Source organism: Leptopilina heterotoma, unplaced genomic scaffold (assembly GCF_015476425.1).
Source record: "Leptopilina heterotoma isolate Lh14 unplaced genomic scaffold, ASM1547642v1 Lhet_63, whole genome shotgun sequence".
Taxonomy (NCBI): Eukaryota; Metazoa; Arthropoda; class Insecta; order Hymenoptera; family Figitidae; genus Leptopilina; species Leptopilina heterotoma.
The window spans coordinates 2,118,268-2,136,295 of NW_025111149.1; the positions used below are offsets into that span (position 1 = coordinate 2,118,268).

General features: G+C 25.6%; 1 protein-coding gene across 3 annotated transcripts in view; it reads right to left on the bottom strand.

Annotated features, from left to right (window-relative positions):
- LOC122509876 overlaps positions 1 to 18,028 on the bottom strand; it is a 296,814-nt gene that overhangs the window by 233,387 nt on the left and 45,399 nt on the right. For all 3 annotated transcript variants that reach the window (XM_043624180.1, XM_043624181.1, XM_043624179.1), the window contains exon 3: positions 5,443 to 5,596. In XM_043624180.1, coding sequence (XP_043480115.1) covers positions 5,443 to 5,596 — 154 coding nt within the window. The remainder of the gene's footprint in view (positions 1 to 5,442; positions 5,597 to 18,028) is intronic.

Consider the following 18,028-nt stretch of genomic DNA (forward strand, 5'->3'; position numbering starts at 1 on the left):
ATCCATTATAAAGAGATTAAGTTCCTTATAAATATTACGTAACAATGATGATTGACCCCCCCCCCCTCCCATGTAACATATGATAACATTTTCTCGAACCCCCCCTCCCCCCTAAACGTGTTACGTAATTTATGGACAGCCCCATTAAGGGTAGCCAAACTCCTAATTCAACCCTCTAAAAATTTATAAATTATGCACTGAGAAAACTGGAGAGTCAAATTCAGAGGTTCAAAAAGTGTATGTTTCCTTTGCTTATGAAGAGAGTTAAATAGTCCTTCTAAAATAAATTTTGAATTGGTAATGGAAATCTACTTGTATATTCTCTCCCATTATATCTGAGGGTTAAAAGTTGCGCAGAAAATGTGTACGATCTGATGCGCGCGAAATTATTTTTCTGACATTTTATGTATTTAATTTAGGGGTTAGGTTGCCATATTTATTCATTTCGCGCCGGATAAGGAAGGGATTTCTCAAGATGGTTAATTTGTCCCTCTGTTATAAACTCATTTTCCCTCCAAGAGAAATGGCACGAATATCTGTCAATGGTGTATTTGAACATTTAGATTGTTATCCATAGCTAACTCTCAAACATGAACGATTTGTCCCTCCAGATGTTTAGTCCAATACTCCAGTTTTCTCAGTGTGAAATTCATACCACCATAAATACAACAAAAATAATTAATTATCAACGGTAAAACTGATAAATAACGAAAATAAAAAATCCCTTTCATAAAAAACAATCTTAATTACCTTAACATCCTCAAAATGCTTTTCAACCCCAAAAAAACTACCCCTATTTGAAAAACTGACCAAAATAAACACAAAAAAATTATTACTCTCCAAAATCTTCATCAAAAATATAAATAAAATCCATTAACTAGTGAGAATTAATTTCCTTGCTAAAGTAAATTAATCAACCCCTCAAAAACTACCCCTAATTAAAAAATTTACCATATTACACATTTAAAAAATTTTTACTCCGCAAAATTTTCACGAAAGTTATAAATAAAATCAACTAACTCGCCAGACTTAAATTACTTGCTAAAGTAGATTAATCAACCTCTCAAAAACTACACCTAATTAAAAAATTTACTATATTACACATTTAAAAAATTATTACTAGGGGAGACTGGGGCGAAAAGTTAAACTGCCAAAACCGTTAAAATTCATTATCTTTTGAACGAAAATAGTTAGAGCATTGCAATTTTAATTATAGAAGGGTGCTATCACCCTAAATAAATGTCCGGAGTTGTGTGCAATTCTGTTTATTTTTGTGGTGTCGATATTGAAAGTTTTTTTTCAACCTACTTTTGAAAATTTTTTCGAAAAAGAAAATATCAACTTTTAAGTATATTTTTTGAATTTATTCTCATCTCGATTTTTTTAGATCCTTATTTGGGTCCCCTGAAGAGATACATGAAGGTATTTGCTAAATATCTTTAGTCAGATTTTGAGAAATCCCTTCCTTATCCGGCGCGAAATGAATAAATATGGCAACCTAACCCCTAAATTAAATACATAAAATGTCAGAAAAATAATTTCGCGCGCATCAGATCGTACACATTTTCTGCGCAACTTTTAACCCTCAGATATAATGGGAGAGAATATACAAGTAGATTTCCATTACCAATTCAAAATTTATTTTAGAAGGACTATTTAACTCTCTTCATAAGCAAAGGAAACACACACTTTTTGAACCTCCGAATTTGACACTCCAGTTTTCTCAGTGAAGCTTTTGTCAAATAAACAAAGATCTTTTATTTACTAAATTACTTGTTTACGTATACTTTAACTACAATATTGATATACAAATATTTGCATCTAAGCAGCTTATATTGCCAAAAAAAATCATTTATGCAAAATTTAACTTTTCGCCCCAGTCTCCCCTACACAAAATTTTCACAAAAATTAAAATTAAATCAACTAACTAGCGAGACTTAATTTACTTGCTAAAGTAGATTAATCAACCCCCCAAAAACAACCCCTAATTGAAATTTTACCATATTACACATTTAAAAATTTACTACTCATCAATCTCTTCACAAAAATTATAAATTTTATCACCTAACTAGTGAAGATATTTCAAAGTAATAATTTTTTAAATGTGTAATATGGTTAAATATTCATTTAGGGGTACTTTTTGGGGGTTGATTGATTAATTCTACCATGGAATTAAAGTCTGACTAGTTAGTTGATTTTATTTATAATTTTCGTGAAGATTTTGTGTAGAAGAAATGTTTTAAATGTGTAATATGGTAAATTTTTTAATTAGGGGTACTTTTTAAGGGGTTGATTAATCTACTTTAGCAAGTAAATCAGGTCTGGCTAGTCAGTTGATTTTATTTATAATTTTCGTCAAGATTTTGCGGAGTAATAATTTTTTAAATGTGGAATATAATAAAATTTTAAATAAGGGGTAGTTTTTTGGGGTTGATTGTTTAACTCTAGCATGGAATTAAAGTCTGGCTAGTTAGTTAATTTTATTTATAATTTTCGTGAAGATTTTGCGGAGTAATAATTTTTTTAATGTGTAATGTGGTAATTTTTTTAATTAGGGGTAGTTTTTGAGGGGTGGATTAATTTACATTAGCAAGGAAATTAAGTCTCACTAGTTAATTGATTTTATTTATATTTTTGATGAAGATTTTGGAGAGTAATAATTTTTTTGTGTTTATTTGGGTCTATTTTTCAAATAGGGGTAGTTTTTTGGGGGTTAAGAAGCATTTTGAGGATGTTAAGATAATTGAGATTGTTTTTTTATGAAAGGGATTTTTTATTTTCGTTATTTATCAGTTTTACCGTTGATAATAATTAATTATTTTTGTTGAATTTATGGTGGTATGAATTTCATAATTTGTAAATTTTTAGAGAGTTGAATTAGGAGTTTGGCTACCCTTAAATAAAAACCAAAAATTATGATCAACTACCATTTTCACGCAGATTAAGAAGATTTTTGGTCGAAATTTTTTACTTACGTTTTGTGATAATTGTCGATGTACAAAAAACGGGCACTTTTTGCGGTCCCTCTTTCGTATGACTTTAAAAATTTTTAAGAATATTGAAAAAAAAGAATTTTCTCTAACGCTTGCTCTGAAAGGAGTACTTTTCTTGTTGGAAAAGTGTGGCGAAAGTAAAATTCTTATTATTATTCTATTTTTCAATTCTATTTTTTAATTTCAGACCGCATTCATTTCAAATCAGGCAGGCCAAACATGTTCGGTAGTGAAACTCATTTTAGCTTTCAAAATATTGTTTTATAAAGAATTTTAGACATGTATTTTTTTATTTTGCTAAAAAAAATTTTCTCACAGTTATAAAGGTTTGAAGTTTGAAAGTCAGAAACTTCTTTTCTTAGAAAATTGGGGAGGAGATGTTCAAAGTTTTGTAACTTTTGAAGTATTTAGGATAATTTATTTTGTCTTTTTGCATCTAAAAGGGTTTTTGTTCGTCTTTCCAAATCCGTTGGAAAATTTAAAAAATATTAAAAAATAACAAAATGGCGTCCATTTTGCAAAAGAACTTTATTTTTGAAATTGTGTTCATAGGGAAGAATATTCTCCATAAGAATTTAAGTTGTGCTCGATTCTGGTACAAGAGAAAAAATTTTTTTTCAATTTTTTTAAAGAATATTCAAAAATGTCTTAAATAAAAATTGTTCATCTTTAAAAAACGTCTTCGTTTTCATAGAAATATGTAAATAATTAATAAATTATCCTAATTTCTTCAAAAGTAACAACACTAAACATTTTTGCCCTCAATTTTTCAAGAAAAGAAATTTCCGTCTTTCAAACTTCAAACTACCGAACATGTTTGGTCTGCCTGATTTGAAATGAATTCGGTCTTCACCTTTTTAATTAAATTATTCTCTAAATTTGAATTAGCAAAAATGTTTAGTAATTTGAAGTAGTGGCTTAATGTTTTGCTTTCCAGTAAGTAAAATTTACTAATAAATAGTGATTTCTACTGATTTATTAGTGAAATTTACTCATTTGAATTTGTGCCTGACTTTTTGCTTTTGAATTAGTAAATTTTACTAATAAGTAATAAATAGTGATTTCTAGTAATTTATTAGTAAAATTTACTAACTCTAAGCAAAAAATCGGTCACTAATTCGAATTAATAAACATTTTTTACTAACCCGAATTTAGATAGAAGAAAGCGCAAATTTAAATCTCTAATTTAGTGAATTATACAGTTCGATCTTTTTCATTTTTATTTTCTTTTTTTGATCGAATTTGAAAGCTTTGAACAGTAAATTGAAAAGAATTTGTACTTTGATATTATGTTCAGCATCATCTTAAAGTTGAATTTCGAGTGTCGAACTCGCGTCTCAAATCATAAATCTGTAATTTAAGACCATTTTCTAAAGGACTTCTCGAGTCTCTTTTTAAAATCTAGTGACAGTATAACATTTTCTGTTTCTTTGTTTGTGTAACTTGAATTTTACAACGTATTTAAATAGTCACATAAACCTCACCTGAATATACTATTGCATCTCTCAAAAAAGAATATAAAATAAACAATTTACCTTCTAAATAAATAAAGAAATAAATTTAATTTGAGTGGAAAATAATGTAACAAAACAGCATGAGTGACGTATTCGTTATTTTAATTTTCACAAATTAATTGAAATTCTAATTGAAAATTTAATAAAGCTTCTACCTGTGACAATGCGTTTCTAATATACTTCTATACAAATTTCACTTATTGTGTGTGATTTATTCATGTTCCGTGACATATATTTCAATATTATTAATTAACGTACTCGAATTAAATAAAAATTGTTTGATAATAGACAATCAGTTATTTGAATCAAATAAATTTTTCTTCTCTGTACTTAATAATTTCTATACTGAATTAAATCTCAATTTCGAAAATTGAAATTTGTAAATTAATATTTTCTGAAATTTAAAATATAGCGCATAATTTGCAGACAGATTCTGTCGAGAAATTCCTCGCGTCTGACTAAAACCATTCGTTTCCACTGAAAATCCTTTAAGCGTGCACTTACGTTTCTGAAGAATTTCTTCTTTTTCAATTTAAAGAAACGTGTAACGTTTTAAAATTAATATTATTTATATACTTGCGAGAGGTGAGATTGTTTCTTTTTATCTTCATTTAAGAATTTACTATTTCTTCTTTTTTTTCTCTTTCTCTCTCTTTTTCTTAAGATGAATGTGTTTTTCTTGAACGTTTTTACGTTTACTACTCTCAGCATCCCTTGACTTACATAAAGTTTTATTGTGACTCCGTTAGGAATATAACGTTATTCCCTTTAAGAGTGGAGTTTTTTTTCTCTGTACTTGGTGCATAGAAAATTAACGTGTTTGCAATTTGCATAAGAGGAAATTCTGTTTCGAAAACATATACAGGTGTATAATAAATCAATTTCTTATTTTTCTGTTTTTTTTGTTTGGAAAGTTTTTGAAAGAGGAAACTTACCGACATGAAAGGAGATTAGATGACGAAGTTCGGGATCTACACCGAGACGAGCTCTTCTCGATGATTCTTCATAGCCAAGCCTTTGTAAGAAGGCATCTTGAAGATCGAGTGGTTTCTCTTGAGGCGATAATCTTCTTCCCGGCTCTCCTCCATACTGTCAAATTAAACGATAAAATTAATATTTTCATTTTCTTTAGTGTTCTTTTAGTTTTATTTGTATTTTTTATTTTTCTGCAATTATTTTACTTGTTTTAAAAGTTTTACACTTTGTTTACTAAAGCAATTTTTATTTTCCTTATTTTATTTATTTAACTTAATTGTCTTCATTTTATTTATTTTTATTTTTAAGTAGTCTACGTAAAAATAATTAGATAAATAAATAAAATAACTTAAAATAAATAAAAGAAAGAGAATCAAAATAAAGGAATAAATAAATAAATAATATAAAGAACATAAAATTAATAATAATAAAGTACAAGTGACATAATTAGTCTGTCCGCGCTCTCGAGAAAAATGTAAGCGTTCAGATAGTTTTTATATTGACATCCTAGACGAATTTTTGGTCGTAGATTATGCAGAAAAGGTCTAAAATTTGGATTTCGAAGATTAAGGTGGTCAAAAATTAAAAAAAAACTAAACATTTATTAATTAATATTTAATAATAATGAAGTGTACTTCATTATTATTAAATATTAATTAATTAATGTGACAATAAACAAGTTACATAATCTGTCTGTCTGCGTTCCCGAGCAAAGTATAAGTGATTGGATAATACTGTAAAATGTGCAGAAGAGGTCAAAAATTGTGATTTCGAAGATTAAGGTGGTAAAAAAAGATAAAATTTAAGAGATTAATTAGTAATCCGAAATTAATAATCCGAAATTAGTTAAACTGTGTTGGTTCTATCTACCAATTTCTGCACCGACATTTACCGGCGTTTTTTATCCCAGACTCAAACCACAAATCTCTTCTTCGCTAAAAGGTGTCGGTAAATGTTGGTGCAGGAATTTGTAGATAGAACCGGTATTTTGGGTGTAATATGGTCACGAATATCTAAAATCAAACAGAAGAATTTTCAAAAATATCTGAAATTTTTTTTTTCTAAATAATTTTTTCTTTTATTGAAATTTTAATTGCCCAGGAGAAAAAGTCGGACGAATGTCGGATTATACAACCGCCTGGGATCCGCGCCCGTACGGACCGCCAGCACCGATGGTCTGTACCGATTCGGATCCTAAAATGCAACCGGCGCGGAACAGATTAGGCTCCGACTTTTGGATCCGCCTTTCTACTTTCGTCAGTACTGGCGCGGTGCTGGATTTGTTCCGCCTGCAGATTTTATTCTTCTACGCGCGTCGGAAGAATGACGGATGTTAGGTCTGTACTGGCTCGGTGCTGGGGCGGATCCGACTGCGGATCTCGTCATTTATTGTTATAGTTTACATTATCAGCATAATCATAAATTTATTTTATTATTATAATTAATTATTACAATAACTAATTGCATTTATTATAATATTATTATTAGTTAACCAATAAATAAATTAATAGTATTCATGCAAAGGAAGAATATAAGAAACTTAATTTTTTCATTATATATATAAAAATCCAACTTTATTAATGTGCAATTAAATAAATAATTTTTAATAAATACACCGAAAAAAATCTCGATGGTATTATTAAAACTATGACTCTATAGTTAATCTTAATCTAGTAAAAGTAATAAGGATTCCTAATCATTATGGTTGAGATCGCTAGGTTGATTCAACAAATTCAAGCCTGGCAAAAACAACCCTGCAAATCCTTGTCAAATTGACTAGGATTTTAGTAATTTTGCCTATTTCCATAATGCGCACGCGTCTGCGTCTGTACTGACAGTGTTTACCTCTATATCTTTCGCGTTATTTATCGTGATTTCGTAAAACGATTTTTTATCATTACTCTCCTCTATTTTTTGTACATAAAATGGAACTCTTACATACATCAAAATTGCTGGTTTCTCGGAACCTCTGGAAATATAGATAGTCCATGTTTTAGAAAGTAAAGCATTTAATTATATTAGTCAATTCTTTCAGACTTTTTTGGTTAGGTTTCAATATAAATCGTCGAAATTTTTACGCACGTGGTGACAACATTTTTACTATTTTAATCGCGCAGTGTGTTTGAAAATTTACCTTTGCAATAATTTGTGTATTTAAATTTATTTTCATTTGAATGTCATAAATAATTAAAAATAAATAGTTTTTGACAAGTGTATAAAATTGTGTACTCGAAATGTATAAAACATCATCTGATTAAGTATTGTATTTTGACTCGAAAATCTAGTGTCTATTAAAAAATTAAAATACCAAGTCGTGTTTAGTGTAGTGGTTATCGTTCCGGGTTTCAAAGTGCGTATTCGTTAGGTTCAGGTGTTCGCGTCCCCCCTGCGTCAAATATTTATTTCATAAGTTTAAATTAATTCTAAGGTATATAAATACAAAGTCAAATATAAATATGTTCAAATACAATAATTAATTTTTTTCTTTTTTCTTTTAATTAGTTTTTCTCTTTTATTTGATAATAAGAATTTGATTAGCAATTTCAAATAATTATGATACACAGTGTAAATCTAATATTATTCTCCTAATCAATTTAACTATTTTTTCCTGATTACATCGACTAATTTTCCTGGTCACTTTAACTATGCTTGAATCTTATTACTTTGACCAGGATTCTATAGTTGGCTCCTCTCGTAACTAGGAAACCTAGTCAATTCCTGGTATACGGGTCCTAGGCATTTTTTTCGGTGTAATATATTAATTTGAAAGAAGTAAAATATATTTAACTTGAAAGAAAATGTGATCAATATATTATAATGCCTACAATAAATACCTAACATATTAAATACAATATATAAAAAAGAGATTATTATTAATTAATTTATTATTAATTAATTAATAATCTCTTTTTAATTTAAACAATATATTAAGTAATTATTTATTGACACTTTTCTGCAAATTAAATAATTAAAAAAATGTGTTGTGCATTCAAATTTCATTCAATTATTAATAATTACGTAATAAAATATTAAAAAATATAATAATAAAATAACAATTTTAACAAGTTCCTTTTTAAACGAAATATTAAAATATTCATAAATACTGGTATAACATCAGTCCGTATTTGAAAATTGTTTATTGCCGCGTAGTAATTTTACAATTTTTATTTCAGCTAGTGACACTTGAGAGTATTTAAGATTTGAGAGTCCCATGCGAGCGTAGCATAGTGGTTAGCGTGCGAGATTTCGGTGCGTAAATATTCGGTTAGGCGTAGGTTCGTACCCCCAAGCGTTAGGATTTTTCAAATGTGTATGTAATAAAAAATTGCGTTTAAGTGTATAAAGAAATAAAAAAATATGTAAAGTGAACTGTCAATGAATGAATGTATTTATATTTTAAAAAAGTCACTAATTCGAATTTAAAGAGTATATTTATTAATATTGATGTTAATAATTAATTAATATACAATAATATTAATAAAAAAATTATTTATTAATGATAAAAATTTATTTATTAATAATAAATATTTATTCAAAATAATTAAATGAATATAAAAGTTTAAATGTAATTTAAGAATGTTCGTTTTCTATTTTAGATATGGCACAAAGTGAAAATTCATTAAATCCTTATAGTTAAAGGATGTAGGTAATATTGAGCGTTCTGGAAATTAAATGAAAATTTCTTTTCTTAACTAAAAATAGCATTTTTGTAATTTATAATGCAAGAAAAGAACCAATAAAAATTGCAATGAATTTAAAATTTAATTATATCAAATGAATTTGTCAGCAATAAGCAATCAAGTTTGATAAATATAGCAAACAGTTTTTTTAAATACAAAAAAGTGTAAAGTATAATATAAATTTATTATTATTATTTTAATACTTTTACACAAATAAAAAAATAATAAAAAAATGTAAATTAAAAATAATAAATAGCAATAAGAATTATAATAATAAAAGTAAAGAGAAGTAAAGTAAAGAGAAGGAGAATTTTTTTTTTTAAAAGTGAAGGTTAAAAAAAGTGATAAGATGGTATTTATTGAGGTAAAAACAGCAATGACTATAAATTCTAACACTTTAAAACCGACAGATTAGCTCAGTCGGATAGATGCCTCGCTTGGCGGTGGTTTAAGGACCGAGGGTATAAGTACCCTTGGTTCGCGCCCACTTGGCTTGGTATTTTTCCGGCACGTGAGACAATCTGAGCGGGAGGTTTGACGTCGAGGTATAATGATGTGCACCGTCGATTATTGTCCGGTACACACCATTAGAACTCGACTGTCGATAAACCGGTTGTACTCAGGAGAGGTTTTCTACAGTTTCCCTCTCCACTGGCGAGAAAACCCATTAGACAGGTGGTCCAGGCAAATGCGAGTACTCCTAATAAAAGTCGGCTGTAGACGCAAATTAGGTTAATATATAGAAAATTTATGTAGAATGGTTATGCTTAATCCAAAAAAGTATTTCTCGGGGACTCTTGTCGAAGTGCGTAAGGCCAATAGGGCAGGAGTATAAAAAAAAAAAAAAAAAAATTCTAACACTTTAAGCATTATTTTCGTGGTTTAAAATTATTTCTAATTGTTTAAAAACTAACATAATTATTGTCTGCTTACAATTATATGTTATTATATGGCAAAATTATACAGAAGGAATAAATTAAATGGCACAATTTAAAGGAATGGAAATTATCTTACATTTATATCCCACCAACACAGAATCATCAGTATAAAAATAGTGGAAATTTTTTTTTTGCGACATTCTTAAAAATTGTTGAACTCATACGAAATTTGCCACAACCATGAAAGTTTATTCAGCATTTTTGATGACAGTTGCTTTACTTGTCTGTTTGGATGCAATTGGAGTAGCTAATTTCGACAATGGTACAAATTTATTAATCTATTTTCGCTTATACAATAAAAATTTATTCTTATTTATTTAAATTGCTTTACTTTTGAAAATAGGAAATTGTTAAGATGTATAAAAAAGAATTAAAGTACTCTCTAAATTTGAATTGATTAAAATGTTTACTAATTTTAATTAGTGACTGATATTTTGTTTTTCAATTATTCTGTCTGCTTTTCAATTACTTCAAATAATAAATAGTAATTACTACTATAATTAGTAAAATTTACTAATTTAAAAGCAAAAAGTCAGCCACTAATTTAAATTAGTAAATTTTACTAATTCAAAAGCAAAAAGTTAGTCATTAATTTAAATTAGTAAACATTTTTAACTAATTCAAATTTAGAAAAAATAAGAATTAAAATAATAGAATGAAACAATAGAATTAAAAAATAGAATTGAAAAATATAATTAAAAAATAATTTTCGACAGAAGGGGTCTGTTTCATACACAATTAAAAAAATAATTTGCTTTTTCAAAACAAATTTCATTCATTCTTCAGTATAGAGAAATTTAAAAAAAATGTCCGCCATATTAGATCTAACATTTTGAATTTTTAAAATCTGCCTTCAGATTACCGATAGCGAATAATTTATATTTTTAAGAATCCGTTTAATTTTTTGCTTCTAGATGAACGCCTCCAAAAATTCCGTGTCGGCAAGGGAAAGAAATAGTATGATGTTATAAAAGTAAATATTAAGAAGCAGATTTACGTTCAAATGTAGAATTCATAAATATTTGTTTATATTTTTAGAGAGGAAAAAGCGTAACGCACCACTTCCTTATTAGCGAAAGGATCGAGAATTTTAGAGATGAATGGAAAATAAATTTTTACGATAAACATCAAAATATTATTCTTGGCCTATATTAAAATGTTTCAAGTATATCCTAATCAGTAATAAAATATTCATGGAAATTGTTCCCTTTATTTTCACAGTGACTGATTTTTTTTCATAAATTAGAATAATTTTACTTCCTTAAGTAGCATCCACTTAAGAATGAAATGGATTTCTATATTTTTATTCTATTTTATTAATTATTTATTATTTATATATTTTTATTTTATATTATATTATTTACTGTTTTTGTTATTTTAATTTTATTATTCAATTTATTTATTATTTTTGTTTTTGATTTTATTTAACTATTCATTATTTTTTGTTTTTTGTATGGTTTTTACATTTATGGTTGTGACAAATTTATTGGGATATTTTTAAGAATCGTTAAAAAAAATTTAAACACGGATTTATATTTTGGCAGTTTATATAAAAATACTGAAAAACCGTTTGTCTGAATGTAGTCGTTTTATTGTTGTTCCTACAATCTGAATATATATAATCAGAAAAATGAAAGAAAAATTTATTTAAATCAACTAACCGATTAATTGCCTATTATCAAATAAATATTCACTTGAATCAAAGAATTTTTATTTAAAGCAATTGAATGGAATTTGGTTCAAATATTCTTTAAATCTGAATTATAGTTTAAATAAATAATATATCAATACATGTACAATACAATAAATAATACAAAATAATACAAATAATAATAAACAAAAAATAATTAATAAATAAATAATACAATAGAAAAATAGTCAAATTTCACTAATTGAAATAGTTACTTTTTAGTTTTGGTTTTAAATTAGTTACAATTATTTTTAAATTATACAAAAAAAGTTACAAAGAAAAAAGTTGGCATAGAGAAATTAGCCTTTAAATTTGTCTCTTTATAGATTGACGAGAGCAGTTATAAAATAAATTTAAACATGAACTTAATGAATCTAAAAGTTTCGAGTTGGTTTCTTAAAGTTATTTACGACAATTTCGAAGATGTTCGATGCGGAAATTCAAGAAAGAGTTATGAGTCCTCTTAAGCTTCTTACAAGTCGGCTCATCTCAGTGCGAAAGACAAAGAAACAAAAAGTGGACGAAAAATAGACAGAGAAAGTGAGAGAAATAGAGAGAAAAAGAGAGAAAAAGACAGAAAAAGATGGACATTGAAGGAGAAAAAAAGTTACAGCCCAAGATACGGCATCTTTCACAACACGCGATTCCCAACCGCAATCACGAAAGTTTCGTTTGAAAATAACAATTTCTTTGAAAAACCTTGGGTGAAACTCCATTGGGAGGAATATTTTTCGACAAACAGTCCTTCTCTTTCTGCAATCAGACTACGTGAACTTTTTAACTTTTCTAATACCCTTAAGACTATGGCGATATCCCACAAATTTCTATTGGTTGTAAAAATTATGTATGGAAATATATTTCTACAGCAAAAATTTCCTATTTTTTATCAAGTCTATATAGTCAAAAAAATATCAAATCTTTAGTTGATAATTTCGAATCCTTACTACTGAAAAAATAGAAAATTTGCACAAAATTCTCTTAGCGGTAACATCAAGCACTAAGAGTAATGTCTGACTAAAAATATATTAATTTTACTACTGGAATAAAAAATAAAAGACTATGTCGATCTGAAACTGACTTGTACTACTGATTTTAAATAGATTACTACTGTTTTACGATTTGCTACTATTTGGATACTTTTTTTTAGATTTGTAACACAAAAAAGCTATACTTTTTTCTTTGTTTGAGAATTTGCACTACTTTAAATCTGCAAATAGTTGTAATAAAAAAATTATTTTAAAATATTTTAATAAAATTCTTTGGAAAAATTCCACAAGTTTTTAATAAAACTCTTTTAAATGATTCAATTTTATTATTTTCAATAATTTTTCGAAATTCAATTATTTCAATATCTACTATAGGTAGTTTACTAGAATTCAATTATTCAACAAAAAAACTTTATAAAATTCTTTTCAAACATTCAATTATTATTTTCATATAAATAATATCATTTTCACAGAAATTCAATTATACAAAACACAAATTTCATAACATTTTTCGAAAAAAATCAATTATTTAAAATGGTTTTTTTCTCGAAAAATGAAAGTATTCTTAAAAATTTTATTACAATTTTGCAATTATTTAAAAAAAATTTGATATCTACAATATTAATATTTAATACATAATTATTTTAAATACACTTTTAATTGAATTTCTTGAAAGAATTGAATTATTTTTAAACATTCGAATGAAATTCTTGGTAGGAATTCAATTATTTAAAAAAAACTCTGATAAAGTTCTTTAGAAGTATTTAATTTTAAAGAATATTCAATTATTCAATAAATTAATTATTTTTGTATTTAAATAATTGAATTCTCGTAGAAATATCTATAATTTAAAAATTGATTTAAAGCGGAATTTCAGTTATAATTTTGGATAACAATATAATATCAAAAACGTTATTAATGTGGATTTTTAGAGATAATTAAATTTCAAAAGATTTTTAAATTGAAATCTCTGAAAATTACAATTGTTGTAAAACTGTAATAATATTTAAATTTTTATTTTGAAATAAAGTGATTAAAGTTTTGAGTAATTTTATTAAAAAAGTTCACCAAAACAATTAATGATTTTTGGAAGAATTACAGTTATTATTAGAAATAACTAAATTTCAAAAACGCTTTAGGGGGTGTCCATAAATTACGTAACACGTTTAGGAGGGAGGGGGGGTTCGAGAAAATGTTATCATATGTTACATGGGAGGGGGGGTCAATCATCATTGTTACGTAATATTTATAAGGAACTTAATCTCTTTATAATGGATAAATTTTTGAAAAGCTGTCCCTTGCCGCCACTTCAAAATAAGTAAAAATCGAATCATTTCGCGAATCGATTCTTGGGAATAATATACAATTTTTATTGTTAAAAAATCAATGTTATATTTTTGGTTGTTCAGTATGATTAATAAAATTATTCCTCTAAATGTTTTTTATATTTAACTTAATTTTGTATTGCTATTTGTACAATATAAATACTAAAAATAACAGTAATAAACAAATTTGTTTCGAAAAACGTTAGTAAAAAAAATATTTTTAAAAATTACGTAACATTGATAGGGGGGGGGGTGTAAAACGATTTTGTTATAACTTGTTACATAGGGGGAGGGGGGGTTCAAAATTTCACTAAAAACGTGTTACGTAATTTATGGACGGCCCCTTACATTGAAATCATTTAAAATATTTTAATTCCTGTGGAAAAGTAAATAGGTATATTTAAATATTTATATAAAAAAAATTATCCTATTTTTGAATGTAATTTAATTTAGAAATTATGAAAAAATTGAGTCGTCGAATTTAATTTTTCGATAACTACTTTTTTCAGTCTTAAAGCTATTTTTTGTTAACTACGTCTGACCAAACCCAAACTTTACTACTGATTTTAGCAAATAAAATTGTCTGACCTAATCTGAATTTTACTACTGATGCCAAATAATTATCGCTAAAATCAATCATTAATAGGGATCTGGGATCCTGACAATATGCAGAAAGTTGTAAAAAAGTTGTTAAAAAATGTAATGAGTGCACGTCAAGGTCAAGCTGCAGATCAGGAAAAGACAATTTGTCTTTTGTGCCTTGAATCCCATGAAGAAGATTGGATACAATGTGGTAATTGTAAAAAACTTGGGTCATGAAGCTTGTCCAAATATATCGAAGCGTTCAAATCAATATATTTGCGATTTTGCCTATTGACTGGTTTGTCTGTGTTTTAAAATTTTATTATTTAAATTAATTATTACTCAACAAAATAATATTTTATTGTTTACTTTTTATTGAACCTTAAGGTGACGGTACTGTAGGACTCTCTCCACTAATAATAATAATAAATAATAAAATGATAATAATAATAAAAAAAATAAAAATAAAAAAACTAATAAAAAAAATATAATATTGAAAAATAAAATTCCATAAGTTTTTTCTACTATCTGTCCGATTTAAATTAAAATCCGTAAAATTTTCATTTGACGTCTGATGAAGCACTGACTTATATACTACGGTTTCGAATAATTTTACAATTGTAAATATTCCCATGTAAATGTATAGAAATATATTTTGTATTATATACAAATGAATATATTTCGAACAAATAATTCATTGTTCGCTAAAAATAATACTCTTGTCATTTTTTATTTATTCATATAATACGTATTTCAATTTCCAAAGCAATATACTAACTAATTTTATTGACCAGAGTATATGCGAGTTATAAAAATAATTTTATTCATCACCAATGAATGCATTATAAATAAATTTTATGAATTTACAATTCACTTTATTATGTATAAATTTTTGTAGAATACGAGTATATGAAGATAAATTTTCGAATTGCATTTCACTGAATTTTTTTGCGACATATAATGGAAATATAAGTGTAAGTTGAATATTGTTTTTATATACGCTTTTATTGTAATGAAAAAAAGAGGATAACAATTCTTTAGAATGATGGTGGGATATAAATTCCAATTCGTGTTTTAGAGAAGCATTTTGATGAGATTCACGGGACTTGTTTTGATAATGAAATCCTCATTTTATACGTTAGACAATAAAGAATGTGATTTTCATCCAGTCGTTAAATGGCTTAAGGGGATGTCAAAGTCGATTGGATTTTTGCATTGAGCTTCAATGGGAAAATCGCATCGACTTTGACATCCCCTTAAAGACCCTTCTTCGTTGCATTAAGGTTTTCTCTTGTCGCGTTATATGGTTATAAAAAATACACTCCATAATGAAAATGAAAAACATGTTTTCCTTCTTTTATATATATTGTAGAATATATATCAAGAGTAAAAGGTTTCACTGCCTTAATCATTTGCTTTTTGCTTTTTAATATTTTTTATTGAATGTTGACCAAATGACTCTGAATTTTAATTAGTAAAAATGTTTATTAATTTGAATTAGTGCCTGACTTTTTGCTTTTAAGGGGAGGGTACACCGAAATTTTTAACTTGGTATATATATTAAGAAAATAATTTAAATATCATTTCACGCAAAATTATTTTTAAGACCGAAAAGAGTAGTAAAAAAGTAGCTTTTGAAGAATCAAATTTGACAACAATAAAAATTTTCGAATAATTCAAATTAAAGATCTTTTAAAATTTAATTATTTCTAAAAATTCATAATATAACGCTTCTAATATTAAATTATTATCTAAAATTTTAACTGTAATTCAATTTTATGTCAACTATCTTATTAGAAAGTTCTGCGAGAATTCAATTATTTAAATATAAACATAAATGAGGAGCAATTTTTCAAAAGTTGATAAATCCATTTTTAAAAAAATTAAGATAAACACATATTCAAAATATTAAAATCCTTAGAAATCGATTTCTCACTATACAATTTAAAAAAAAATTTTATTACTAAAGAATTTTAAATTTAAAAAATATTTTGGCCTAACCTTGATGATTTTTAATTTCGATCTTTTTATTAGAAAAAATTACCAAAACCTTTAAATTCCCTATTACAATAGAATTTATTTACAAACATAGAGTTTCAAATAGAAAAAATATTAAAAAATGAATAATTTATTACAATTTTTCTACATTAAAGTTAATTTTAATGGTTATGTAAAAATTGTCATTTGTTTAAATTTTTCGAAATGACAAAATTTGGATTTATCAGGTTTTGAAAACTTACTCCTCATTAATAATTTAATGAATAATTGAATGTTTCTTAAAACTGAATTCTTATATAAGATTTTTTTTTAAATAATTGAATTCCCGTAAACAATTTTATTAAAATTCTTTTAATAATTGATTTTTTTTTAAGTAATGAAAATTGTATTTTAAATAATTAAATTACCGTAAAAATTTCATTATTTATGAAAATAATTGAATTTTGAAAAAGTTTAAAAAATAATTGAATCGTTTTTAAGAATTTTATTATAATTTTTTAAAATAATTGAATCTCTTATGTGAGTTTTATTATTTATAAAAATAATTCAATATCTGCTATAAGTTTCATTATTTATGAAAATAATTGAATTCCTGAGAAGAATTATATATGAAAATAATTGAATTCTTGAGAAGACTTTTATTAAAATTTTTTAAATAATTGAATTACAGTGAAAAATGTTATTAATTGTGAAAATAATTTAATTCTTGCGAAGATTTTTCTAAAGCAGTTTTAAATTATTGTATTATTCCAGAAAATTAATGCAAATTCTATTTTAAAAAATCGAATTTTTGTGAAATTTTTGTTAGTTACGAAAATAATTTGAATGTTTTGTGTAGAATTTTATCAAAATTTTTTTTAAATAATTGAATTATTTTGGAAAATTTTATTAAAATAGTAGATTTTGAAAATAATTAAATTTCGAAAATTTTTTGAAAATAATTGAATTGTTTCTAGGAATTTTATTAAAATTTTTTTAAATATTTGATTTTTTTCAAAAAAATTTATGAAAATATTGTATTTTAAATAATTGAATTCCTGTAAAAATATTATTATTTACAAAAATAATTTTTCTGCGAAGAATTTGACTAAAATTATATTCAAAATAATTGAATTTTTCTAAAGTATTTTATTATTTATGAAAATAATTGAATTCCAGCAAAGAATTTTATTTTTTATGACAATAATTGAATTTTTACAATTTTTTTCTACGAATTTAATTAAAATTTTATTGAAGGTTATTTAATCCTTATATCGAATTTTATTAAAATTTTTGAATATAATTGAATTCCATGCGAAGAATTTTATTAAAATTCTTTTAAATAATTGATTTTTTTCGAAAAAATTC